Source organism: Bubalus kerabau, chromosome X, assembly GCF_029407905.1.
Source record: "Bubalus kerabau isolate K-KA32 ecotype Philippines breed swamp buffalo chromosome X, PCC_UOA_SB_1v2, whole genome shotgun sequence".
Classification (NCBI taxonomy): domain Eukaryota; kingdom Metazoa; phylum Chordata; class Mammalia; order Artiodactyla; family Bovidae; genus Bubalus; species Bubalus kerabau.
The window spans coordinates 121664273-121690862 of NC_073647.1; the positions used below are offsets into that span (position 1 = coordinate 121664273).

Here is a 26590-nt window from a genome sequence, read left to right on the forward strand (position 1 = left end):
GACACTTTTCACCTTACATCATTTCTCAGCATCACGTGACAAGATTATCCATAGCCTCCTGATGAAACCTCATGCTGTAGGCTCTTCCTCTCTGGTCCCTGTCTCCTTTGCAGCTTCATCATTGGGTGCTGGGTGATTAAATTTTAGCCTTTGTCACAACTCATCTTAGCCTCTCTTTTCTTCTCACCCTGTAGTCACTTTTCAGTCTTTCACCTAGCAGTCTTTGCTAAGGCTGCTATCACTATGTCGACCCAGGCATCCCTCAAGTGGGTGACTCCACCTGGAGTTTCTGCTTACCAATTGCCTGCTCAGTTCCCTGCTTCCACTTTGACGTCTTAGTATGGGAAAGGCTGGACCATCAACTTCTCTCCTGTTTGCTTCAGTGCGTGCATGTTCAGTCCCTCAGTCATGTCTGACTCTTGTGGCCCCGTGGATTGTAACCTGCCAGGCTCCTCTGTCCATGGGAGTGGGTTCCCATTTCCTCCTCCAGGGGATCTTCCCAACCCAGGGATCGAACCGTGTCTCCTGCATCGGAAGGTGGATTCTTTACCACTGAGCCACCTGGGAACAGCCTCTGCTTACTTAACTTCAACCCCTCCTGCTCCATCCTCTGAGTTCCCCATCTCAGTAAATGGTACCATCCTCTGCCTATTTGCTTATGTTGGAACTTGGGAATAGTGTTGCATCAATCCTTTTGGGAGGGTTCAGCACAAAAATGTGCTTAACTCTATATTGAAATAAAAAAACAAACTAAAGCATATCATAACTAAAGTAGGTCTTTTAAATTCTGCTTTTCCCACAGGGACTATTCTGATGCTTTTAAAACAGAATATCAGATCCTTTCCAAAATAATTTTGGGCCCTTTTTTTTGCTGTTGCTGTAAGAGCCCCTGGCCTGCCTAGGAGTCAATAGTCAGACACCATTTCCTGTTGATTCTCCTTCTTAAAATATTTTTGAACCTGTCTGCTCCTCTCAGGTGCCAATGTGCTGTATTTCAAGGCTGCATGACGAGTATCTAAATTTCTGCAATAGCTCCAAATCCTCCTCCCTGCTCCAAATTATATTCTACAAAGCAGCCAGGTAGGGTGATTGCAGGAATATATATACCTGATTCCATCAATTCACTGTTTACAAACCCTCAGTGCCTTCCCATTATCCTAAGGATAAAATCTCAGATTTGCAACAGGCCCAAGATCCTGCCAGTTTGCCATGGGCCAGTGTCACCTCTTTGAGCTCCTGGAAACAGCCAAGCTCCTTATACATCTTTGTAGCTAATTTACTCTTTGCTCCGGAGCTCTCTCACCCCTCCCAGCTTCTCCTTCCTCAGTTCTTAGATTCAATGTCCTTTCTTCAGGTAAGTTTTTCTTAACCTCTTACTCCAGGTCAGTGCTCCTGGTTTAAATACTTTCTTAGTAACCCCCACTTTGCTTTGTAAGTAAACAATTATTTATATATTGGATAGTTTAATCTCCCCTCCTAATCTACAAACTCTAGAAAACTCAGGCAAACTCCTTGAGAAGGTCAGTACTCTAGTACACACAGGAAGTCCAGGATCCTTGAATCCAACTTTGTCTGATTTTAGAGCTCATGCCTAAAAGTTAAAAATTAGGCTTTATTTGGTGGACAAACCTGAGGACTTAAGCCCAGAAGACAGCTTCTCAACTCTGAGGGACTGTTCCAAAGAGGTAAGGGAGGAGCCAGGATTATATAGGAGTTTTATAACAAAAACCAGATAGTCAAAAGTTTACTGTTAGATAGCTCAAATTAATATGTGTGTGTGCTTGATTAAGGGGGCTCTGCCCCCGTAGCCCCTCAGTCATGTCCGACTCTCTGCAGCCCCACGGACTGTAACCCACCAGGCTTCTCTGTCCATGGGATTCTCCAGGCAAGAATGCTGGAGCAGGTTGCCATTTCCTCCTCCAGGGGGATTCTACCCAGGGATGGAACCTGCACATTGGCAGGTGGGTTCTTTACCACTAGAGCCAACCTGGGAAACCCAAGTTTACAAATTTAGCTCTCTTCTATGTTTGGGTAGATGCAGGAATCTGTACTCAGGGAAATCATTCCTTTGATATGCACCTTAGCTCTCTAGCGCCAATATCCTGTTCTTCCCCATCCTGAGGCCCCTCAGGGTGCACCTTTGGGGGTGGCTGCAGTGGAGGGGTGCTTAGCTCTGGGCAGCTCCTTTGTCTCTATCCTAAATTTCCTCAGGGCTTACCACTGGGGGCTCTGGTAAGTGCCTGATGGCTTGATGGCCATCCTTTGTTTGTTAATACGACTGGCAACATTTCTCCTTCACAGGAGATACTGGAGAAAAATGTTAACATATCTGGCTAATACTAGAATAGTGGTGTTCTAGTGTGGGTGAATCTCTTTGTGCAAGTTCAAGTCAGTTGTAGATTTCAGGAAACCTCAGCCTTCTGTGTGTGTGTGAAGGGGTGTGGGGTGGAGGAGGTGTTGAGATGACCAGCAGGACTAGCTAAACTGGACCCCAGTTCTCCCACCGTATAATCTTCACATCTCTAAACGGGGGTAACATAAACCAGCTTGCAGGGCTGGAGTAGGACTCATTCAGCTAATATGTATTTAATGAGCATCTAGTATATACCAGGTTTGGGGGTAGATGACGGGGATACAAATATGATTTAGGATGTTGGGCATAGTGCTTATCTCATTTAGTTATACATGGTCACAGGTACTAGTATTAACACAGCTGTGCGTTGACATTTGCCTGTGTCACGTAGCTTGAGACGGGGTGTGACATTTGTGACGCTGGTCACTATCTCTCCAGATTACCTCGCGGTGCGACGACACCTCCGCTCCTGCCACCAGAGGGCGCGCGGCCTCTACCTTAACCGTCCACTGTGTCTGCGCCTGCGCCGCGTTGGCTGCCCGCCCTCCCCTCGCCCCGGCGCCCACTCTCCTCGCGCCATAACGCTCCGCCCCCGTTGCCCCTAGCGGCCGTTTGTTGACTTCCGGGAACGCGGGAGTAGCGGATGCCCGGAGAGTGGCTTTGGGGGCCCAAGGGGCTCCGGGCGCCCGCTTCGGAGCTGAGGCACTGCCTTAGGCCCAGCCGAGTCGACGCCGCCGACTTTCTGGCCGAGGAGCAGGCTTTCTATAGCGCTATTACCATGGGGGAACCCGATGAGATGGTGCCCGGTGAGTGGCGCCCGCGGCGGTGGCGGCGGGCCGGGAGGGAGGGTCAGCGGGCGGGCGGACGGCCAGGCCCCGCCTCTGGGCCGGCCCCGTCGGGGGACAGGCCTGGGCCGCGGCCACCCGACTACGGTCAGAGTCTGGCCGCACCCTTGCGGTTGACTGAGAGGAGAAAGAAAGGAGGGAGAGGAGGGGAACTACGGGGAAAGGGGGTGCCGGTCTTTCTTCTTCTAATTCTTTTAAAATAAGTTTTCGATGAGTTTCTCGAAGGCAGGGGCAGTTTTCACCTCCCAAAGTACTTCGTTCGAGGTCCTCAGAACACGGTTGTGTATTGAACGCAGTAAAGAGTGGCTGACCGGGGGACGTGCGGTAACAGAGGTTGAGGAAACAAGTTGGAGAAAGGAGGGAGCCATTAGCGAGTGGTTTTTTGAGACTTTACCCCTGAGCTCCAGAAATAACCTTTAGCGTTGTAACTGGGTACCACGTACGTTCTGTGTAACAGAAATAGACGTTTCATGAAGCAGTACTTACTCTAGCTACTTGGGATGTGCTCGGATCTTTCCTGTAATACTTTACTTTTTTTAAATGGTAGTTATGACCCACTAAGTTGATTTGCTGACCCACTCCTCATAACTCAGTTGGTAAAGAATCCGCCTGCAATGCAGGAGACTCCGGTTCGATTCCTGGGGTTGGGAAGATCTGGAGAAGGGCTAGGCTACCCACTCTAGTATTCTTGGGCCTCCCTTGTGGCTCAGCTGGTAAAGAATTCGCCCGCAATGCAGGAGACCTGGGTTCCATTCTTGGGAAGATCCCCTGGAGAAGTGAAAGTCTACCCACTTCAGTGTTCTGGCTTGGAGAATCCCATGGACTGTATAGTCCATAGGGTCGGCAAACAGTTGGACAACACTGAGCGACTTTCACTTGTATGGGTCACGACCAACAGTTTGAAAAAAAAAACACAAGAGCAGAATCGTTCTGTTTCTGCCAGGCTCTTGGGTTCAAACATGATTCAGTTCCTGCCTCGAGTTCACAAGGTAGTGAGACATACAAGAAACTAAACAAAAGGACAGTATTGATTGACAGAAGATGCCACCAGGCCAGCACAGAGCCTCTGGCCCCTGGCTTGGGGTGAGGGTAGCCAGGGGAAGCCTTCTTGGGGAGCCAGAGCAGGACAAAACTGTTTTAATTATTCATTCTATTAAAAACTCAGAGCCTGTTCTAGAACCTGGCCTCCTAAATCTATCGTTATCAGTTTGAACTTGCACACCTCACAGTTCTCAAAAGGTTTTTCCACAGTGGCAAGTCTCTTGAGCATTAGTATTTATTAATACTTAGGTTTGCTATGTCTTTCTTTCTGATACCTGTTTAGTTTCTTTGTGTGTGGTCATCCTCCTTGAGGTTTCCTCAAAAGCTGAATCTTGTCTTTGTGTGTGTGTTTAGATATTAATAGCTTTGGGATCTCATAGAAGTTTTTGGTCTCTCTTCAAAATGGTACTGGAGTAAACCAGTTTGTGAATACTCCTCTTATCAGGTAGTATTTAGTGACTTCATTTAAGAATGTCCAAATCTCAACATCCTGCGTCCTCACGATGTTACTGATAAAACTCAATGCTGTCCTGTTTCTGTGTGTGGAGAAAAGCCTTCAGTCAGAGGCTAGACTATGCGACGTTCACCAGTGTGAGTGGGGCATCGAGGGTATCAGCTTATCTCCAAGGAGTAGATGGTCTACCTAGTGGCAGCAGGACTCCTTAGTCATTGTGACAGTATATTTCTTACTTTACACCAGTAAACAGATAATATATACTTGATTTATTAGATCTTATAAATAAAACTAGAATGAAGTCTGAGGAGTTAAACTGAGTTAAGTTGGAAGAAGGAGGATGTAGGCCATGGGGAGCAGATAAAGTACTGGAAAAATATTTTAGTTAACAGGCAACAATAAAGCTTGTGAAATCAAAACTCATATATTTGTCTCATTTATTTGCAGATTCGGGTGCTGTGTTTACATTTGGAAAAACTAAATTTGCTGAAAATATGCCCAGCAAATTCTGGTTTAAAAAGGATATACCTATATCTCTTTCATGTGGAGATGAACATACTGCTATTACTACAGGTTAGTGTTAAAATCTTAAATGAATATAGTAATACTTAGAGAATCCTAAGTATTGTAGATGTGTTGTTCAAAACATATTGAAGATATACAGAAAGTGAATGTTTTTATTTTTTTTTACTTTGCCAGAGAATTCTTGACAAATTGATTTATCAGGGAAGACTTTTAAGTTCCCTTAGTATACTGACACCTGATTTTCTATGCATATTGCTTTCTTAGAATAAATCTATTTGAATATATTCATAACCTCAAAAAACTGTTACTGTATAATCTTAGAAACTCTTCACAACTAACAGTATGTAGCTATAGGTAGATGGGCAAGGTAACCTGTAAAACCGGTAACATTGTTTAAGTACAGCTTTTTTATTGTTTTCTGATGACTTCATCTCACATTATGTTAAAGATGCTTCAGTTTATTATTTCTGTTTCTTTCCCACCAGGAAATAATAAGCTTTTCATGTTTGGCAGTAACAACTGGGGACAGTTAGGATTAGGATCAAAAGCAGCTGTTAACAAGCCAACATGTGTCAAAGGTTTGGGGTCTTTTCTTATCACTTTAAATACTTAAATTATAGAAAGTACTTTTCTGTTGATTGTGTAATTCTTTAATATAAATAATAAAGCCTTTAGTTCTTTATTCACTGAGATTTACTTGAATATTATTGACATTTAACTTTATTTTTCATGTGATATTCAGAACTACTTCTATATGTTAGGATTTAAAAATCGCATTGATTTTAAACCCAGAGACCACAAAGGAAATAATGATTCTATAGTACTGTGCACTTGAACATCGTTTTTTGTTTTTTTTTTTTTGCTTGTTTTGTAAACCTACTTAAATATTACTGTTATTCTATATATAGAGAACAAACAATATGATAGGGTTTTGAGCTCTGTCTCAGTTATTAGAGTTGTGAACATCATGGTTCTGTGTAGTTTCAGGTTTTATAAAACACACTTTACCCTGCTGTATGTAGTTAGCAGATGTGCTGAAGAAAACATCAGGCCTAGGAGTTGATTAGTACTAGTGTTCTTACACGGAGAAGGCAATGGCACCCCACTCCAGTACTCTTGCCTGGAAAGTCCATGGATGGAGGAGCCTGGAAGGCTGCAGTCCATGGAGTCTCATAGAGTCTGACACGACTGAGCGACTTAGCAGCAGCAGCAGTGTTCTTACAAGAATAACGGGACAAAATGTTTCAAATCAGGATTGTCCCAGAAAATATAATACCTTTACAAAGCTTTCTCGCCATTATGTGCAAAAGCTTCTGTTTGGTTTAACCCATGAACATAAGCTATACTTGAAGGGTGATAAGAGACTCTTTGTGATATGACAGGAATAGGATTCTTTATCTTTGTAGCCAGATTTTTAATTTGAGCTCAGAATTTCAGTGTAATTTATCATATCCATGCTTCCGTGGTTGCTTAGATGGTAAAGAATCTGCCTGCAATGCAGGAGACCCAGGTTCAAACTCTGGGTCAGGAAGATCCCCTGGAGAAGGGAACAGCAACCCATTCCAGTATTCCTGCCTGGAGAATTCCATGGACAGAGGAGCCTGGCGGGTTCTGTGGGGTTGCAAAGAGTCGGACACGATTGGGCAACTAACACACACATACACACACATGCTATTTGTAGATATTGTTGTGGAACTTTTGAAGTATTCCACTAAGTCAAAAATATTTATTGAGCACAGGTGACTAAACCCTTGGGTTTATTTACAGTGCCTACTATGCTTATTGTTCAAAATTGAATGAACGTGAACGTGTTAGTTGCTCAGTCGTGTCTGACTCTTTGTGACCCCTTGGACTGTAGCCCACCAGGCTCTTCTGTCCATGGGATTTTCTAGGCAAGAAGACTGGAGTGAGTTGCCATTTCCTTCTCCAGGGGATCTTCCCAACCAGGGATCGAACCTGGGTCTCCTGCATTGAAGGCACATTCTTTACCATCTGAGCCACCAGGGAAGTCCAATATCTAATAGACAAGCTAACAAGATTGTCTAGACTATGAGATCTTTGAGCCAGGGAGTCTCTCTTAGTGATTTTTGCAGCCACTATGCTGAGCACTGAGGAGATGTTCTGTAAAGGTTTTTAATATGTAAATGAATGAATGAAGAACTTTACCGTAGGTATATGACTAAACAACAACAACAAATGCCTATGAATGTTGAACTTAGTGTTTTGTTGTGTGAGGTAGAAAGTAAACTTGATGGTAATGCCAAATTAGGGAATAGATCAGGTTGGAGAAAAGACAGCATAACAATGCAGTGGATCTCAGCACATACTAATTACTTGTGGAATTTTAAATAATATATAGATGCCTAGGTCTTACCTCAGACCTACTGACTCAGATTCTCCAGGGGTCAGGCTAAGCTATCTGTATTTTTTTTTTCCGAACACCATTGGTTATTATGATGCACAACTACCTCCAAAAACTTTTGATTTATTAGTTATGAAAATCAACTTAGAAGTCAGACAGGCCTGGGTTTAAATCTGTTCTACAACTTGGTCATTTGACCTGGATTATTTATCATTTCCATATAATCATAAAATATCTTACTTGTCATATTTTTATATTTTTAGCTTTAAAACCGGAAAAAGTGAAATTTGTTGCTTGCGGAAGGAACCACACCCTAATTTTAACAGGTATAGTATTCAATCTGTGGGCTTCCCTGGTGACTCAGCTGGTAAAGAATCCAACTGCAATGCAGGAGACCTGGGTTTGATCCCTGGGTTGGGAAGATCTGCTGGAGAAGGGAAGGGCTACCCACTCCAGTATTCTGGTCTGGAGAATTCCATGGAGTGTATAGTCCGTGGGATCACAAAGAGTTGGACACAACTGAGCAACTTTCACTTCACTTCACTTCACTTCACTTCATTCAATCTGTATGACTTCCTGTCCAATATGAGGACTGAGGTCTTACTCCAGTAACATTTGTGACTTTGTAAAATTAATAGAAATGGTACCTTGGTAACAGTAAGATGAGGATTTTTTTAAAAATGTAAATGGATAGTACACTTGTTTGCCTATGAAAATATGCAGATAAATGTTAAGTGGATGAAGAAAAAGCTTCTTTTCTTGGATTACGGCAAGGAACAGCATCTCCTTACCTGTGTGCACACCTTCAGGGGCCACATGCTCCTGATCTTGCTCTTCCCTCTTCTTTTCAGAGGGTGAGTGGAAGCCCTTAAAAGGCTTTTGATGTGAGTTAGCACAGTTCCAATCAAAATCCAAACAGGCCATGTGTGTGTATGAGTGTGTGTATGTAGAAAATTCACAAGGTTATTCTAAAGTTTATATGGAAAAGCCAAGGACCTTGAATAGCCAAAACAGTTTTGAAAAGATCAGAATGGAGGACTACTTGATTTTAAGACCTACTGTAAAGCTACAGTGGGGCTTCCCTGGTGGCTCAGACGGTAAGGAATCTGCCTACAGCGTGGGAGACCCGGGTTCAGTCCCTGGATTGGGAAGATCCAGGGATTGGAGAAGGGCATGGCAACCCACTCCAGTATTCTTGCCTGGAGAATTCCATGGACAGTGGAGCCTGGTGGGCTACAGTCCATGGGGTCTCAGAGAGTCAGACATGACTGAGCGACTAACACACACACAAAGGTACAATGATCAAGACAGTGTGCTATTAGTAAGTAGATAGACAAAGATTAATGGAGTTGAGTCCAGATATAAAGCCACATGTTTACACCCAAGTAATATTTGACAAAGGTGCCAAGACAATTCCATGAGGAAATTGAGGAAATCTTCCAACAAATCCTGCTGGAGCAATTAGATATCCAGGCCCTGACCACCCAGCAGTCTTTCCCACCTCCATCCCCCACACACAGCTTCTTCTGTCTTCAGGCTGCTCTCACTGCTTCAGCCCCCACCTCAGCTCTCTGCCCTCACTCAACACTTTCCCTTTGCTAAAGTGTCTTCTTTTTTTCTTATTCAGATATTTGTATTTTAAGATCCAGTGTATGTCTTCCTTCTTCCATAGAGCTTTTTGTGACTATTCAACTTTTTCCTTGTGTCATTGTCTGAACTGCTTCAGCATTCCACCACCTCTGATATGCTCCATATGTTTTAAATCGTGTGGTTCAACTTCATGTGGGGTCGCATAGAGTCGAACATGACTCAAGTGACTTAGCAGCAGCATGCAGTGCTGATAGTGTCCCAAATTCTATTCTAAGAATTTCATAAATGTTAATTCATTTAGTCTTCATAACATCTCTATGAAGTAGACATTATTATTATCTTATTTTACAGATGAGGAAAACGAGACACTGAGACGTTAAGGATAGCTTGCCCAAAGTTACACAGCTGATAAGTGGCAAGCCAGAATTTGCACCCAGGAAGTCTGGTTCTGTGTCCTCTTGCCTAGACACAATGCTGGACTGCCTTCCTGTTTAGGAAGGCAGAAAATTAAATATAGAAAATTAAAATAATTTTGCAACATAGAGTTTCCACATTTCTAATTAGATTCTTCTTGTATTTGCCTCATTTTATTGTTGCATTATATCTTAGCCTTAATGGTATGGAAGTTAAAATTAATGAACCACATCTCTTTTAAAAAGTTTTGATTTGAATTATAAACTAATTTGGAAATTATTTTCCTCTTTTTTGTTCTGAATTAATAGTTCTGCATTTCGATTGCTACTTACACCCTAGAATAATTTATAAAATCTCACAGAAATGTAGAGCCTTGCTTGTTTTGCTGTATTTTTGTCACCAAAAGGAAGCTGTTCACCAAATTGTATGATAATGCCAGCTTTCAAATTTCTTCACTAGTAATAGTGAGACTATCTAGTATACACTGGACTGTCTCCTAGAGATGATGACTGTGGTATACCGATGTTGTCTTTTCCATGTGCAGGAGGAGGCCAAGTATATGCCACCGGAGGAAATAATGAAGGGCAGCTTGGACTTGGTGATACTGATGAAAGAAGTGCCTTCCATCTAATTAGTTTCTTTACATCCCAGCATAAGATTAAACAACTGTCTGCTGGGTCTAACACTTCAGCTGCACTGACTGGTAAGACTCTTTTTTCCATTTCAAACTGGGACATAGCCCTTTTTTTCAGACCAGGATATACAGAATCGGTAAACTGAAGACAGCAATCCTTTTTCATTTTCTTTCATTGACCATGTGTTTTCAGAAGACATTTAAAGTAGAACTGAAAATCATGACAAATATTACAACTTTATGCTTACATACATTTAGAAGGTAGTTGTTAAGTAACTTCTAAGCTGTACTACCCATCTGTTTCTTTAGATATTCTTAAATAGTACCTTCATTGCATGTTCTGAAAGTTATATTTCAGCTTTAGTGAAGTTGTTGTCAGAAACATCCCAGAAATCTGTGGGATATATGTTACTAAAATACAGTCTGTAATGGTCATTGCATCGCTCTGCTCTGCCTATCAAAAGCCCATATGAGAACTTTCTTTAAAATGTGGAGCCAAGATGCACACGTCCCACTGAGGAAGCTGCCAGTGTGCGTCTTTGTTCCAGTCTAGAGAGGGGTGTGAGGTGTGCTGTCGCTCTGGCCAGGAGAGCCAGCGTCGGATCTGCAGTCCATCCCTTCAGTTCTCTCGCCCACACCGTTGGCATTTAGACCTCCTCCTTTCGGTTCTTATTTTCATATTTCCTTTTATTTGCTTTGTCATGAAACACTTCAGATTTAAAAACTTTTAATTAAAAGATACAAGTACATAAGTCTTGCTCATTCTTTTCTAGAATATTTCCCTTAGGGTTTTTTTCCCCCTGACACCACAGCCTTTATCAGAAAGCACAGGAGTTAGCCTGGTTTTGAGATTTTAGGTACGCTAATGTATCTCCTAGTCTCTGAAGTTAGATTATGTATTTTCAACTGTTTAAAAAAAAAGTTAGCAAAATAAATTTATTTAATTTTTTTCTTCCTCTAAAGTGTCATTCCCACAGTGTTCTCAGAGCAAAGTAGTCCCAGTCCTTCTGACCTGGGCCTTGTCTGGGAGATGCGCAGTGTGACTCTTGCCAGCATTCAATTCAGTTACAGGTAGACTGCTTGAAAGGAGGGAACCATCTTCTGCTTAGAGACTTTAGAATAAGGAAAGGTTATTATAGGAAAGGACATTCTGTCTTTGCTATTGAGGTAGAAATATGGGCGTGACTAAAGTGATATACTTTAGGTTATTCTCTATCCTTTATCATTATAGAAACATTTCATAATAGAAATAGTACTATGAAGTAGTTTCCTGGTACAAATGTCTTTAGTGCTTTTCTTTCAAGATACATCATTTTTCTAAATTAAAAAATAAATGTTCTGTTGGGAATATAATAACTTGCTATCCCTGCTACCTCTTAAAATGTTTTTTCCTCTTCATGTTTTAACTATAGAGGATGGCGAGCTATTCATGTGGGGTGACAATTCCGAAGGGCAAATTGGTTTACAAAATATAACTAATATATGTGTCCCACATCAAGTGACCATTGGAAAACCTATCTCCTGGATCTCTTGCGGATATTACCATTCAGCTTTTGTAACAAGTAAGACAGAACAGTTGAATTTCTTATGTTATCTCCCATGTCTAAGTTATTACTAAATTAATAATAAAATGACATAACATCCTATATTTCTATAGCACTATCGCCATGGTACTCCATGTAATGAAATTATTTTGGTCTGTTTTAGGTCACAGTGTTTCTTCATTTTAATAATGAGTGTTTATAATTTCAAACTATCTGACATGTTAACTGATTTTAATGAATTAGATCTATATTTTTATATATAAAAAACCCTTCTAAATGTTGGTCCTCAAATTTCTTTGGCATTAAAAACAAGACCTATGAGCCTCTTTTCTCTGGATTTGCTTGATTCTGTACTCTGACCAATTCTGATCTTGTCCTGATAATTTGCTTTTATCAGTTTAGTACATAAGTCATAGGTTTTCATTGTAGAAATAGGATTGATGATTTGATGGAAAAGGAGGAGAGTTCAGTATGGGATATGCTTTCCTTCAGTGGGACTTTTCTCAGGATCCCCAATTTCTCCTTTTCCTGGCCTCATTGGCAACCTTCTCTACCTTAATTAAAATATTTTAAATGCTGGACTCTATTATAGCTACATCTACCCTAGTAGTAACAGCAAAAGAATGATCTTGGTTTTCCATCCTATTGATGGGTTTTTTAACAATAAAAACACCTAACGGAAAACAGTTTTATGGACCCTCTTAGATATCTAAGTATTTGTTATACATTTACTTCTTATTCCGTGCACCTCAGATTCAGGTTTAGAAAATGCTTATTGTCCCATCTTAGTGCCCCCCACGTTTACCAATGACTTAGTAGTAGTCCCACTTCATGGGAAATAGATGGGGAAACAGTGGAAACTGTCAGACTTTATTTTTTGGGGGGCTCCAAAATCACTGCAGATGGTGATTGCAGCCATGAAATTAAAAGACGCTTACTCCTTGGAAGGAAAGTTATGACCAACCTAGATAGCATATTGAAAAGCAGAGACATTACTTTGTCAACAAAGGTCCATCTAGTCAAGGCTATGGTTTTTCCAGTGGTCATGTATGGATGTGAGAGTTGGACTGTGAAGAAAGCTGAGCACTGAAGAATTGATGCTTTTGAACTGTGGTGTTGGAGAAGACTCTTGAGAGTCCCTTGGACTGCAAGGAGATCCAACCAGTCCATCCTAAAGGAGATCAGTCCTGGGTGTTCATTGGAAGGACTGATGCTGAAGCTCAAACTCTAGTACTTTGGCCACCTGATGCGAAGAGTTGACTCATTGGAAAAGACTCTGATGCTGGGAGGGATTGGGGGCAGGAGGAGAAGGGGACGACAGAGGATGAGATGGCTGGATGGCATCACTGACTCGATGGACATGGGTTTGAGTAAACTCTGGGAGTTGGTGATGGACAGGGAGGCCTGGCATGCTGCTATTCATGGGGTTGCAAAGAGTCGGACACGACTGAGCGACTGAACTGAACTGGTAGTAATTTGGTTCTAAGAAAGGGCAAACTCTGGCTTGGCTAGTTTTGTTCACTACTGTGTCAGTTTGTATCGTGAAGAAACTGACAATAAATAAATCTTGTTGAACGAGGAGGTAAGTGAATGAATGATAAATTGTTTTCCTTGGGCCAATACCACATACCAACTTATTTCCAACTTTAGGGCTCCTGGGATTGGTATAGTCTGTGCTCACTTTGTTTATGAAACAAAAAATAGAAAAAAACACATGGAAAAAGAAATAAAGCATTGTCTTATATTTAGGCCTTAATAAAATTGCCAATGTCAGTTTTTATTTACTACTGCTTTAGCCAGTAGAGAAACAAGTGCAATTAATTGTTTTAACTGATAGGCATTACATTGAACTTTTTTGTTTTGTTTTCTGTTTTATGCCTTAAGAAAAAATAGCTATATTGATGTATAGTTCACATACCATGCAATTCATCCATTGAAGGTGTGGGGAGCAGCAGGAATTTACAGACAGTAGTAGAAAGAGATTTGTCTGGACTTAGAAATTCCTTTCATATGAGAAGCAAGAAGCATGGGGAAAGGGGGAGGTGTGCTGACTTACTGAGTACTTCCGTGCTGAGTACTTCAGAAAAAAATGTAGTACAGAAAACTTCACTTTTGTGCAAATCAATCTAGAAAATGAGTTTGGCTGTGTTTGTAGTAGTTGACCAAGTTTAAACTGGCACCTACCATGTGTGTTAGATGTCACACAACTTCCCTAAGTTCTGATTTGCTAGAAGGGATCTGTCTTCAATAGCTCGTTATACTCATAGCTAAGATTTATTACAGCAAAGGAAAGATCTGTATTCTTCAGAGAGGTCCTGTATGCACTTCCCAGTCCTTCCTCTTCCAGGGCCACACGAGGTGTGTTTTCTCTTTGGCATTGAACTACAGGGATGTGTGTGTGATGTCTCTGCCCAGGGAAGCCCTCTTCTATTCTCAGGGTCTGAGGCTTTGCTGTGGGTGGCCGGTCATGTAGGCACATCCTGCTAGCAACTCGTCATGGCACCTGAAATTCAGGCCCTTCAACAGTGAAACCAGGTGTACATCATCAGTGTTGATGTTTGTGCAGAGCAACCCTTTCTTAGCTCCTGGCTAAGCTGGCATAATTCATTTCTCCAGATGTGTGTAACAGAATCACCTCTCACCAGCTTAAAGAACACTCCCAAAGGCTGCATTCCCAGGGGTTAGTCAGCAGTCAGTCGTGGTGTGGTTCTTTTGGAGACATGCGAGTAATACAACAAGACATGCTGTGTTATCTCTTCTACATGACTGACATAGAAGCTTATGATTAGATTATGTATTTACTACAGTTTTTAAATTCCTGCTCTATAGAACTCACTTCGGTTCATAGAAAATAGTTCCTGATTTCATGAAGCTCATAGTATAGTGTGCTAAGTGTGATAACAGAAGCAGATCAATAGTATTGGTATAGACAAGGCAGCAATTAAATGACATGAGTTCCTTAGCAGGAGCGTCTGTCTGGAAAAAGTGCCATCTGAGTAAAACCTGCCATCTTTAGGCTCACTCACCATATTTGCTTCACGCATAAATGAGTTTTCTACAGAAAGTTTCATGAAAAGCAATTATTTATGCAATAAGTATTATATTTAATGTAGTAGACACACTGCTAGGTTCTTGCAAATACCATAGTGAGCAAGACAAAATCCATGTCCTTTTGGGGGTTTAATGTCTAGTCATTTTGCTTTATTAAAAGTAAGTGGAAGAAGTAAGATCATCTTGTCTGTGTATTGTGAAACAGATAAAATAATTTTTAGTTACCAGTAGTGATAGTCATGAATTCTTCATGAAGATTTTGGATTAGAATAATCAAGAGGAAGGGAAAATCTACCTTTATTCCTTACTATTGAGTAAAAGTATCTCAAGAAAGGTCAGATTTATTAAATTTATATTTTCTAAATTTTTTATCAAACGTAAGAACATGTACCAAAAAGACCAGTATTTTGTTCATGTCTCTGTCATCATTGATCCCTCTTTTTTTTCCTTCAATAGCTGAGGGAGAACTGTACACCTTTGGAGAACCGGAGAGTGGGAAGTTAGGTCTTCCCCCAAAGCTCCTGGTCAATCACAAAGTGCCCCAGCTGGTGCCTGGAATTTCTGAGAAGGTGATCCAAGTTGCTTGTGGTGGAGGGCACACAGTTGTTCTTACAGGTATGGGTGCGGCTCCATTTCCTGCTTTCTGTGGTACCTAACTAAAACCTTTTTTAACATTTGCTTATTTTTATTGTGGTAAGAACACTTAACATCTGATCCACCATCTTAACAGAATTTTAAGTGTATAATACAGTAATGTTATCTATAGGCACAATCTGATATGACAGGTCTGTAGAACTTTCACCTTTGCATAGCTGAAATCCATTAATTAGCAGCTCCCCTCTCCACCACCCTAGTCCCTGGCAACCACCGTTCAAGTCTCTGCTTCAATGAGTTTGTATGTTTCAGGTACTTCATGTAAGTAGACTTTGCATCTTTTTCCATTAAGATCTCTACTTTTTGTTCATATAGTTAGTAAACATTTCTGGCCTATGGAAGATATTGTTAAGTAGAAAAAAAATGAATCTTGTTGAATTGTTTTTGCTTACATAATTGACATTTTTGTGACCTTAACACCTTTAATGGCAGCAGATAACTTTTTTAGCTCATTTTCAAGAACACTTTGTTTTCCTCATGTATATGTATTCCATATTTATTTAAAATTGACATTAATTTTTCTGAAATACTTTATTTTGAAGATGCTCCTTGTTAATAGTCTTTTCTACTTGTCATTGGTAATTCTTTTCTTTGATAGTCACAATATCTAACTTGGTGATTTCTTTGTGATTTTTATGTCTGTTATAGTAATTCATTAAAGGGGGTTAAGATTGTAAATTACAGATAAGAATACAGAGTTAGAACCTTAATGATAATGTCCCTTTTGGCTTCTGAATTTTGTTTTTGGTATGACATGTGACTTCTTAGGATGCTGGTCAATATAATTAAAATATACTGTCTATTAATATGCTTACATTGATGCTCCCAGATTTGTTCAGCATTAGATTTATTTTAGATGAGTAGTATAGAGGTAATGCAGTTAGGTAGTGAATAATTATGATAGTTTTTAGTAAAAAGAAACAGTTTTTGAAGTCACCACTTAATCTTCAGTAACCCAAAGCTAGAAGTGTTCTAGACAAATTTTTAAATAACATCTAATTCTTAGATGATAATGCTTAAATGTTGCAAGATGATTAAGCTGTATATTATCTTTAGATTTTCCTCTCTTACATCACTTTTCCTTGATTTCCTGTTCTAGTCCTAGTCATGCTTATAAAGCTATGGTTTCCCAGAATTGCAATTTCCAGATGGAATATTTTCAAAGTGAGAAATATTTTTTTCCAGGTCCTCCACTCTAAATTTGGAAATAATTCTGAAGTTTAAGATCTTTTTTAAACTTCTGCTGATAAAGTGAATTTTTATATAATTTCTGAAAGATTTATTTTAGGGATTAAACTTTAATCTTTATAAATTATCTGAAAATTTATTCTGTAGGCAGAAATGCAATTTATTCTTGTGTCATGTATTTTCTCTGGTTTATACAAAGATTATAGAAATAATTAATTTATTAGGTGATTGAAGGTTATTCTGAAGGATGCAATGTTGACTATATAATAATGTGTCATTAAACCATATATTATAAAATATTTTCAAAATAATCTTTTAATTATACTTTAAATTTAAAAAGTGCACATAAGTACACATAAGTAATGTATTTTCTTATAGTATAATAGACATTTAGCTTTCTGTGAACTTTGTTTTGAAGTTAAAAACCATATTGCCAGAAACTGATTGTTTTCTCCAGATTTTTTGGAGACTTTCGAATCTCACAGACCATTAAAGTTTTTATATTTTAAGTTTTTTATTTTGTAAGAGAATATGAAGACCTAGAGAAGATTGCCAACTTCCAGTTTGCATTTGGCTAAATATGGACATTGCAAGAAAAATGCAATCTGTTTTCACCATTATATCATAAAATAAGGGTCATTTTCAAAACAAAAATTTTAAAGCTCTTAATTTTATAGTAAAAGACATCCCCTTAAATTGTATAAGTTTATCTGTATGGAAAATTCACTACTTTGCCTATTTTTTAAAATTTATCCATGGACCTTTAAAGGCTTTATTATGAGCCAGTCCTGGTGAGAAACCTGTGTTCTGAAGCAGTATGGATAGAAATATTAAATATTTAGTCCTAATTGATAAAGAAATGGACCTAAAGAGTGTATGATCATCAGTTTGAGTAAGTACTAAGTTTAATACCTAAGAGTTATTGGATACTTTGCAAGACCATAAAGCCAAGAATAGCTAATCATCTGTTCTAAATGGTTCTCTTAACTAAAGGGAAGGGCTTGGATTAGATGATTCTCTGGGGGCCCTCCCCAGCTTTGTTTTTTCTTGTGTCTATAATTCTGATCTTAAAGTCTATTTAGATCAGACTTTATTGATCTTAAAGTCAATAGAATACTTTAAAGATAATTTTAATTAGTTCATTGTTGATAAATTTATTTAAAACTTGATATTTTGATATAACTACGATAGATTACACAATACAGCTACTGGTTGTAACGATAGTCAGGGAAACAATGGATTGCTGTAGAGAAAGTATCAGACTGGAACTGGGACAAACTAAGTGAGACCAAGTGATCCATGTCATTTTGTATGTCCTCCACAGCAGTTATCAGAAGACAAGAAAGGCTTGGTTATTAGATTGGGTCCACAATGAAGTCTGGGCCCCAAAGAAAATAAGAACTTAACTTCTCCAGATTATATTTAGACAAACTTAAGATCTCTACAGGGCTACACAAGTATCTAGTTGTGAAATGAAATGTATTCTGTGAAATTAGAGTAATATTTATCTGAAGCCAACTAATCAAATCTGTTTTCCTAAGACAGTATTATTTATTAACATTGAATTACATTGTTAAAAATGTTACAAAGGTGGGATGACTAAAAATTATATTGATTTTTGTATATAATGTCGTTAGGTAAGAGTCTTCAGTCATTTAAAAATAATAGAAACTATTGTCATTGCTAATCATTCAAGCACACAAGGGAACAGAATAAGGACAAAACTTGTGTAACTTGATTCAGTGTGCCTGAACAGCCTAATTTCACAGGCTGTTGTCAGACAGCCCAAGAAACTTGGAGTGATTGTTGGCCAGCTCGAGATAGACAGTTTTTTCACTTACCCAACATCCTCCTATTAAGCTGAACATTCAGAACTGGAGATATGCTGTGTGATTATTACTTTTACTAGAGATAGTGATTTTTACACTAAAATAAAGGTCTGTTTGCCATTGCCTCAGTGTGGCTTCCTATCCTTGACACACTGTGTTGTCTTTAAGAAAAAATATCTTTGTGTCTTATTCATGAAGTAAACATTAGAAAGAAAAATGTAAAACTATATGACAATAATTATGTGTTCATCAGTATCCTGTATTGTCACAATAAGGTGAGTTGATGAGATAATTACTTTTTAGAAAAATATTCTTTTACGACTGACTGTCCCATTGTGTTCCCTGTATGTTTTCTCATTTAATCCTTGCAGCAGCTCTTGTAGAAGGGATTATTAGCATTAGGGAATTTAAGTAGCTTGTCTGCTTGCCACAGCTAGTAGGAATGAAGGTTTGGGCTTCTACCTGAATCTGAAACTCTTGCTTCTGTAACTGCAGCAGGAGAGGCAATGTGTTGCACTGCAGAGAAGCACACAAATGCAGTAGACACTGTGCTTCCTAAGGCAGGGGCCCGGAAGCATTGTGTGTCTAAAAGGACACTTACATCACCACTGGTTTATCCTGTTCTTGTGCTTTTCCATTTCTCAAGACTATATGAGCTAATACTTGACTAAATTATTGGAGTTCATTTGGAATCACTTCAAAACTACTAATATCGCATAGGATGGATAAACAGCAAGGTCATATTTTATATTCAGTATCCTATAATAAACCATAATGGAAAAGAATATGAAAAGAATATATATGTATAACTGAGTCACTTTGCTATATAGCAGTAATTAGCACAACATTGTAAATCAACTATACTTCAATAAAAATTTTTTTTAATTTAAATAATATAGAGGAAAGGCTTTTCCTCTCCTCTGATTATTATTGCACTTCCTAATAAATGAGCTTTGTGCTGTGCTGTGCTTAGTAGCTCAGTCGTGTCCAAGTCTTTGCAATCCCATGGACTGTAGCCCACCAGGCTCCTCTGTCCATGGGGACTCTCCAGGCAAGAATACTGGAGTGGGTGGTGATGCCCTCCTCCAGGGGATCTTCCCAACCCAGAGATCGAACCTAGGTCTCCCACATTGCAGGTGGATGCTTTACCATCTGAGGCACCAGGGAAGCCCAAGAACACTGGAGTGGGTAACCTATCCCTTTTCCAGTGGATCTTCCCAACCCAGGAATCAAACCAGGGTCTCCTGCATTGCAGGTGGATTCTTTACCAGCTGAGCTACCAGGGAAGCCCTAAATGAGCTTTACCTGTGAATAAGTGTAGCATATCTGCTGTAAGTTTTAATTCTCATGCAAATTCTCCTCTGAGATTGTTTTCTAAAATAGGTTATTCCATTAAACTACTGTTAAAAGTAAGGACTTTTTCTGTGGGAAATACTATTCGTTTATTTAAGTCAGTGAAAGGAATTAGTTTAGACAATTGATGCTTTTTGACTGAGTGGTAATCATAGGGACTTTTTTGGTTTCACTGACTTTTGTGTGTTTAGCAGTTCCTTCTGTCATTATACGTAAGAGAATTAGGCCCATGACATAATTGTTACAACTGTGTACTTTGTCATTTTTCTCTCGCTTTATCGAATGTATAGGTAAGTATCGGGTATTCTTGCATGAGTGTTTCTTTGAAAGACCCCTAACGTACTTTATAGAAGAGGGAATATCACCATTTTTCCAGATGTAATGATGACGGTATCTGTATCTCTGAAATCCTTTTCTTGTGTTTGCTTCTCCCCTTTCAGAGAAAGCCGTGTACACCTTTGGGCTGGGACAGTTTGGTCAACTGGGTCTTGGCACTTTCACTTTTGAAACTTCAGAACCCAAAGTCATTGAGAGTGTTAAGGATAAGAAAATAAGTCATGTTTGCTGTGGAGAAAATCACACAGCTTTGATAACAGGTACAGATCAAATTTCTGTTAATATACTTAATGGAACTGGGTATATTTTATTACAAAATAAATACTATATAGAATGAATGTATCTAACTTAAGCAAAGGAATTAATAAGTGAGAAAATGTAATTCCTTGTTTAATATGCCAACGTGTAAAGTTGTAAACTCCTTTCTCATATTTTAGTTCAATTTAAAATCAGTGTAAATGATCCAAAGATTTAGAGCTTCAAAATATGTCAGTGCTCTCAGAGGTGAGACCATAGTATTATACTTTGTCAGAAAGCTGGAGTCTTTTTGAAAGTATTGATTTGAAGGCTCTGAACTCTGCTCACGCCAAGGGGGAAAATCTAAGAAGGAACTTATTTTAAAAAATTCTCCATGTTCAATCTGACAGTACCATTCAGGCTGAGTAAATTCCTAGAATGCTTCTGCCACTAGGAGGTGTTTTCAGGAGTGACTTTCATGCTTTCTCCACAGTGCTAGCAGTGCTCGCTCTTCTGCTCTGTAGTTTCTCCTTTTGTCTGGGAAGATGCTGCTTTGGGCCTACTTCTCAACCTCAGAAACTAGGTGCTGCCAGCGTAGGACTCAGTACAGGTGCTTCCCTAAAATGACTGACTCACCCCTAGATAATTAATACACTGCACAATTTTAATTGCTTTGGAACAAAAGGCTCTGTAATTTTCGTATTTGTAGCTCACATTTCTATCAAAAAAGCAAAGCATTAAAAAGTCGTAACTCATATAATATTTCGGAGAAGGCAATGGCAACCCACTCCAGTACTCTTGCCTGGAGAATCCCAGGGACAGAGGAGCCTATTGGGCTGCCATCTGTGAGGTTGTACAGAGTCGGACACAAATGACGTGACTTAGCAGCAGCAGCAGCATATAATATTTTGAAATAATCCAGATACTGGTATTTCTGTGTTTTTCTCCTTCTTTTACAAAAGTTTCTGCTATGATGGAGCTCATCTAATGGTATCTGGTTAGGGGAAGTAGGGATCAGCAAATACAAGGTACTACCATGTACTGGCCCTTCTTCCCCAAAGAATCTTTCAAAGAGCACTGGTTGCCCATTTTCCAGTATCAGTGTCCTTGTTAAAAGTATAGTTGAAAGTGTAGTCGCTCAGTCGTGTCCGACTCTTTGTGACGCCATGGACTGTAGCCCACCAGGCTCCTCTGTCTATGGAATTCTCTAGGCAAGAATACTGGAGTGGATTGCCATTTCCTTCTCTAGGGGATCTTCCCAACCCAGGGATCAAACCTGGGTCTTTTGTATTGCAGGCAGATTCTTTACCATCTGAGCCACCAGGGAAGCCCATTACATTAAAGTCCTTGTTAATGTACATCCTTGTTACTACATTAAAGTCCTTGTTAATGTATCATGAAATTGAACTATATAGAATGTAAAGAATTGTTCATTCATAGTCCCAGAAAAGTTGTTGATATGTATGATTTACAGCTGGGCCCTTAAGCTCAGTTTCTCTGTCCTACTGCCATTTTCCATCAACTCTAAATTGCCACTGATAGTTGTCATGGTCTGGGCGCAGGCTGGAAAATTTCAAGATATGAGACAGAATGAGAGGAAAATAAAGTTTATTAGAGTGAGAGACACTGTTAGAACAGTGGGCCAGCTCATGGAAGAACCAACGTTGAACAGGAGTCCTCAGTACACTTTTATACCCAGGCTACAAGGAGTGGGATAGGGATCTTGTGGGTCATTTGCTGATTGGATGAGGCATGTATACTGGATGGGAGAAGTGTATGGATGTGAGAGTTGGACTACAAATAAAGAATTGATGCTTTTGAACTATGTGTTGGAGAAGACTCTTGAGAGTCTCTTGGACTGCAAGGAGATCCGACCAGTCCATCCTAAAGGAAAATCAGTCCTGAATATTCATTGAAAGGACTGATGTTGAAGCTGAAACTCCAGCACTTTGGCCACCTGATGCAAAGAACTGACTTAAAAGACCCTGATGCTGGGAGAAATTGAAGGCGAGAGGAGAAGGGGACAACAGAGGATGAGATGGTCGTATGGTTGGATGGCATCACCGACTCAGTGGACATAAGTTTGAGCAAATTCCAGGAGTTGGTGATGGACAGGGAGGCCTGGTGTGCTGCAGTCCATGGGGTCGCAAAGAGCTGGACACAACTGAGTGACTGAACTGAACTGAATGGGGTAGGAGGGGAGACAGGTTATACCGTTCCATTAATAGTTACAATGTGGGGGAGGGAAGGACGATAAGGGTCTGGTTTTTCCATTCCTGCATTCCAAGACACTCCTTGGTTTTATCTGCTCTTTCGTCCTTGGGTCACCACAATAGTAAATATACACTTTACAGATCCTCTAACATATAATTAGGTTATTTGGTTAAAATTTTGTAATACCTTTCCTCCTGATGAAAGAAATTTTAGCACAAATAATTGAATATTAATTTTGTTTGACTGTTTTGGTCATGAATCCTTGCAGGGGTAGGTGTTACATGAGTGTTGTTGTTGTTGTTGTTCAGGACTAATGAGAGGTATGTAGTGAGTTATCAGTAAGTTCTTACCAGTTCTCCATTATAGCCAGTGGTTCATGTTTTTAAAAGCTCTCTGAGGTTGGAAGTGTGATCAGGCAGCTTGATCAGAGCTTATTTTTTCTGGCTAAAGACACTCAAGTTTAAAAAAAAAAAAAAACCTTAACATTTTGAACAAGGGAAGTGAAAGTCACTCAGTCGTGTCTGACTCTTTGCAACCCCATGGACTACAAAGTTCATGGAATTCTCCAGGCCAGAATACTGGAGTGGCTAGCCATTCCCTTCTCCAGGGGATCTTCCCAACCCAGGGATCGAACCGAGGTCTCCCACATTGCAGGTGGATTCTTTATTAGCTGAGCCACCCTGGTGAATAAGGAAATCAGGGTCAAAAAAAGGAGGAGGAAAGCAACAAAAATAGGGAGTACACATAAAGAAAGGAAACAAATATCTAGTAGTAAGAATTATAACAATCTAAATTGAGAATCCAAATGCTGGTTTATTGATTATTTATAGGGAATCTATTTGTTTTTAATATATTAAGTTTTGAACTTGCCACTTCAGTGAACTATGGTTATTTTTTCAGATAATTCTCTTGGCTTTTTTTAGTATACAGTTACTTTGCCATCTTAAAGTGCAAGTTCCCAAATATGATCTTGTCATTTCCCAGCTTAAAACCATTCATTTAGGTTATTGGTGTTCTTAATATCTGCCTTAGAATCCACCTGCAATGCAGGAGACTCCGGTTCGATTCCTGGGTCAGGAAGATCCCTTGGAGAAGGGATAGGCTACCCACTCCAGTGTTCTTGGGCTTCCCTGGTGGCTCAGATGGTAAAGCATCGCCTGCAATGCAGGAGACCTGGTTCAATCCCTGGATTGGGAAGATCCCCTGGAAAAGTGAAAGACTACCCACTCCAGTATTCTGGCCTGGAGAATTCCATGGATTGTATAGTCCATGGGGTCACAAAGAGTTGCACATGAGTGAGCAACTTTCACTTGTTCTTAATATAGAGTTCAAAAATGCTTAATATGAGCTAATAAGATACTCTGCGGTGTGGCTCCTTCTTATCTCTTCAGACTCATCTCATACCACTCTCCCCTTTTGTGCTCCAGACACGTTGGTTGCCTCTCGGCTTCTTGACAGTGTTATGCTTTCTGTGCTTGATATGTACTGCTGGCCTCTGTCTGAAAAATCCTTTGCTCCCTCCTTCTTGTAGCTAAACCCTAATCCTTTCAGCTTCAATTTGAAAGCCTTTCCTAATCACTGGATTAGAGGGAGAGCCCCTCCTCTGTTCCTGTACTGGCTCCATTTCCTTTATTTCTGCTTTCATGGCGCTTACCTCACTTGAGATGGAGAGTATGAAGGAAAGGCTTGAGGAGAAGGTTCAGACTAGCTGCTTTGGCCGCAGACAAAAAGATTTAACTGGTGAGGTGACAAAGTTACTCATCATTATCTTGGGCCTGGCTGTACAGGGGATCCCCCCAATATTGGTATCCCCAACAAGCAGCATGGTTGGTTTATGGCATTTCCTTCAAGAACTTTCCACAACCCTGAAGCAGAAGTAAGGGAGAGGATCTAGTCTAGTGGTGTTTTGGTCTCCCCAGGGGACACATGGCAGTCTTGGATATATTTTTGATTGTCACATTTGCAGAAGCGAGGTATTATATGGGCATTTAATAGATAGAAGCCACAGATATTGCTGAACATTCCACAAGGCACAGGACAAACCCATACAGTTGGGAATTATCCAACCTCAAATGTCTGTAGTGCCAGAGTTGATAAACCCTCACCTAATCAATGACCTGAGGAAAAAATAAAATAAATTGGGATGTAGAAGATCAGAATACAAAAATCTCCTTCTCTTTGGAAAGGTGGTATTTATCATGAGAGCTCATGCTGGATTGCTGCTACTCCATACAACACCTCACAGGACTGGGTCTCAACTTCACAAGCCACCAAGTGCTGGTGATTTATTCTCGCGGTATCTATCGCCTAATGTTATGTGTGGACAACAGAAACCATAGAAAGTGTGGAAACATCAATGGACCAGAGTAAATTCAATGCAGAATATAAGGGGAAAATTGCAATGTCAGTTAATATATTTGTTGTTTACAAATAGATCCATCAAAGTAACTTTGATAATTCTCTTTTTTTCATTTTAGAATCAGGCCTTTTGTATACTTTTGGAGATGGTCGACACGGAAAACTAGGACTCGGAATGGAAAATTTTACCAATCAGTTCTTTCCCACTTTGTGTTCTAGTTTTTTGAAGTATATAGTACGTTTGGTAAGGGCTTCACATTTCCCTGTTTACATGTTCATATTCCTATATTTGATTCTTTTGGGATTGCATAGAAAATGAGTCCTTTTACGTTTAGATGAAATAATAACATGGCTCTATCTAGTGAATACACTTGTGTCCTAAAGGCCAAATGTCAGACATCACAACACTCTGAAAATCTGTCCTTTTCCTAGTGTTTTTCCTCACTCATAATAGTCATCTGTAAATGTTTGTTGGGTTAGATACCATTCACACCCTCAGATCCTGCTGATAATAAATGACAAGTTTTGAAAATACTTTTATTTAGCTAAGTGCTATTTGGATAAAGTGTTGTTTCAGTATTGTCCGCATCAGGCACCATATCTCTGTTGTTTCTAACACTTGCCAATTAAGAACTATAGATGAAAATTTTGTTTAGTCTGTGATGATAATAAGGGCTTCCCAGGTGGCACAGTGGTAAAGCATCCACCAGCAATGCAGGAGATGCAAGAGACTTGAGTTCGATCCCTGAGTCAGGAATATCCCCTGGAAGAGGAAATGGCAATCCACTCCAGTATTTTTGCCTAGATAATCCCACAGACAGAGGAGCCTGACAGGCTACAGTCCATGGGGTTGCAAAGAGTCGGACACTACTGAGCAACGGAGTGCACACACACCACAGACACACACACATGCACACACACTGATGATAATATTGTTTCAGGAAGGGGGACCCCTTCTAGGGCCCAAAACTGGGCTCTTGTCTAACACTCTGAAATGAATTGTCTGAGGAGACACATGTGCTGACAGAGCAAGAGATTTTATTGGGAGAGGGTGCCCAGGCAGAGAGCAGTAGGGTCAGGGAACCCAGGAGCACAGCTCTGCCATGTGGCTCCCAGTTTCAGGTTTTATGGTGATGGGATTAGTTTCCGGGTTGTCTTGAGCCAGTCGTTCTGACTCAGAGTCCTTCCTGGTGGTGCACGCCTTGTTCAGCCAAGATGGATGCCAGAGAGAAGGATTCTGGGAGGTGGTCAGACATGTGGTTTCTCCTTTTGACTTTTCCCGAACTCTTCTGGTTGGTGGTGGCTTATTAGTTCCGTGTTCCTTACCAGGACCTCCTGTTGTAAAACAGCTCATGCAAATGGTTACTGTGGTGCCTGGCCAGGGTGGGCGGTTTCTGTCAGTGTGCCTCCCCTGACAATATCACTTGGAATTTGTTCCCCAAAGGCTCAGAGCCTCATACTATGGAACACTTCCCATTCTGTGATTTGACACCTATTTGATGAATACTTGCTTGGTACAAAATACTGGACTGAGGATGAGAAATAGAGCATGCAATGATGAACACTGAGACCAGATTCTCACTCACTGAGCTTATAATCTTGTGTGTG

The 26590-nt window shown here is 40.1% G+C and overlaps 1 protein-coding gene across 6 annotated transcripts in view; it reads left to right on the forward strand.

Annotated features, from left to right (window-relative positions):
- Nucleotides 1-2941: 2941 nt before the first annotated feature.
- The window catches only part of RPGR (retinitis pigmentosa GTPase regulator), a 69905-nt gene continuing 46256 nt past the window's right edge, over nt 2942-26590 (forward strand). For 3 of the 6 annotated variants that reach the window (XM_055564195.1, XM_055564197.1, XM_055564198.1), the window contains exons 1-9: nt 2942-3159; nt 5141-5266; nt 5704-5796; nt 7844-7906; nt 10129-10287; nt 11631-11780; nt 15270-15428; nt 20278-20433; nt 25102-25226. In XM_055564195.1, the coding sequence (XP_055420170.1) occupies nt 2997-3159; nt 5141-5266; nt 5704-5796; nt 7844-7906; nt 10129-10287; nt 11631-11780; nt 15270-15428; nt 20278-20433; nt 25102-25226 (1194 nt within the window). In that variant the 5' untranslated portion in view covers nt 2942-2996. The remainder of the gene's footprint in view (nt 3160-5140; nt 5267-5703; nt 5797-7843; nt 7907-10128; nt 10288-11630; nt 11781-15269; nt 15429-20277; nt 20434-25101; nt 25227-26590) is intronic. The other 3 variants (XM_055564194.1, XM_055564199.1, XM_055564196.1) reach the window with 3 other exon arrangements.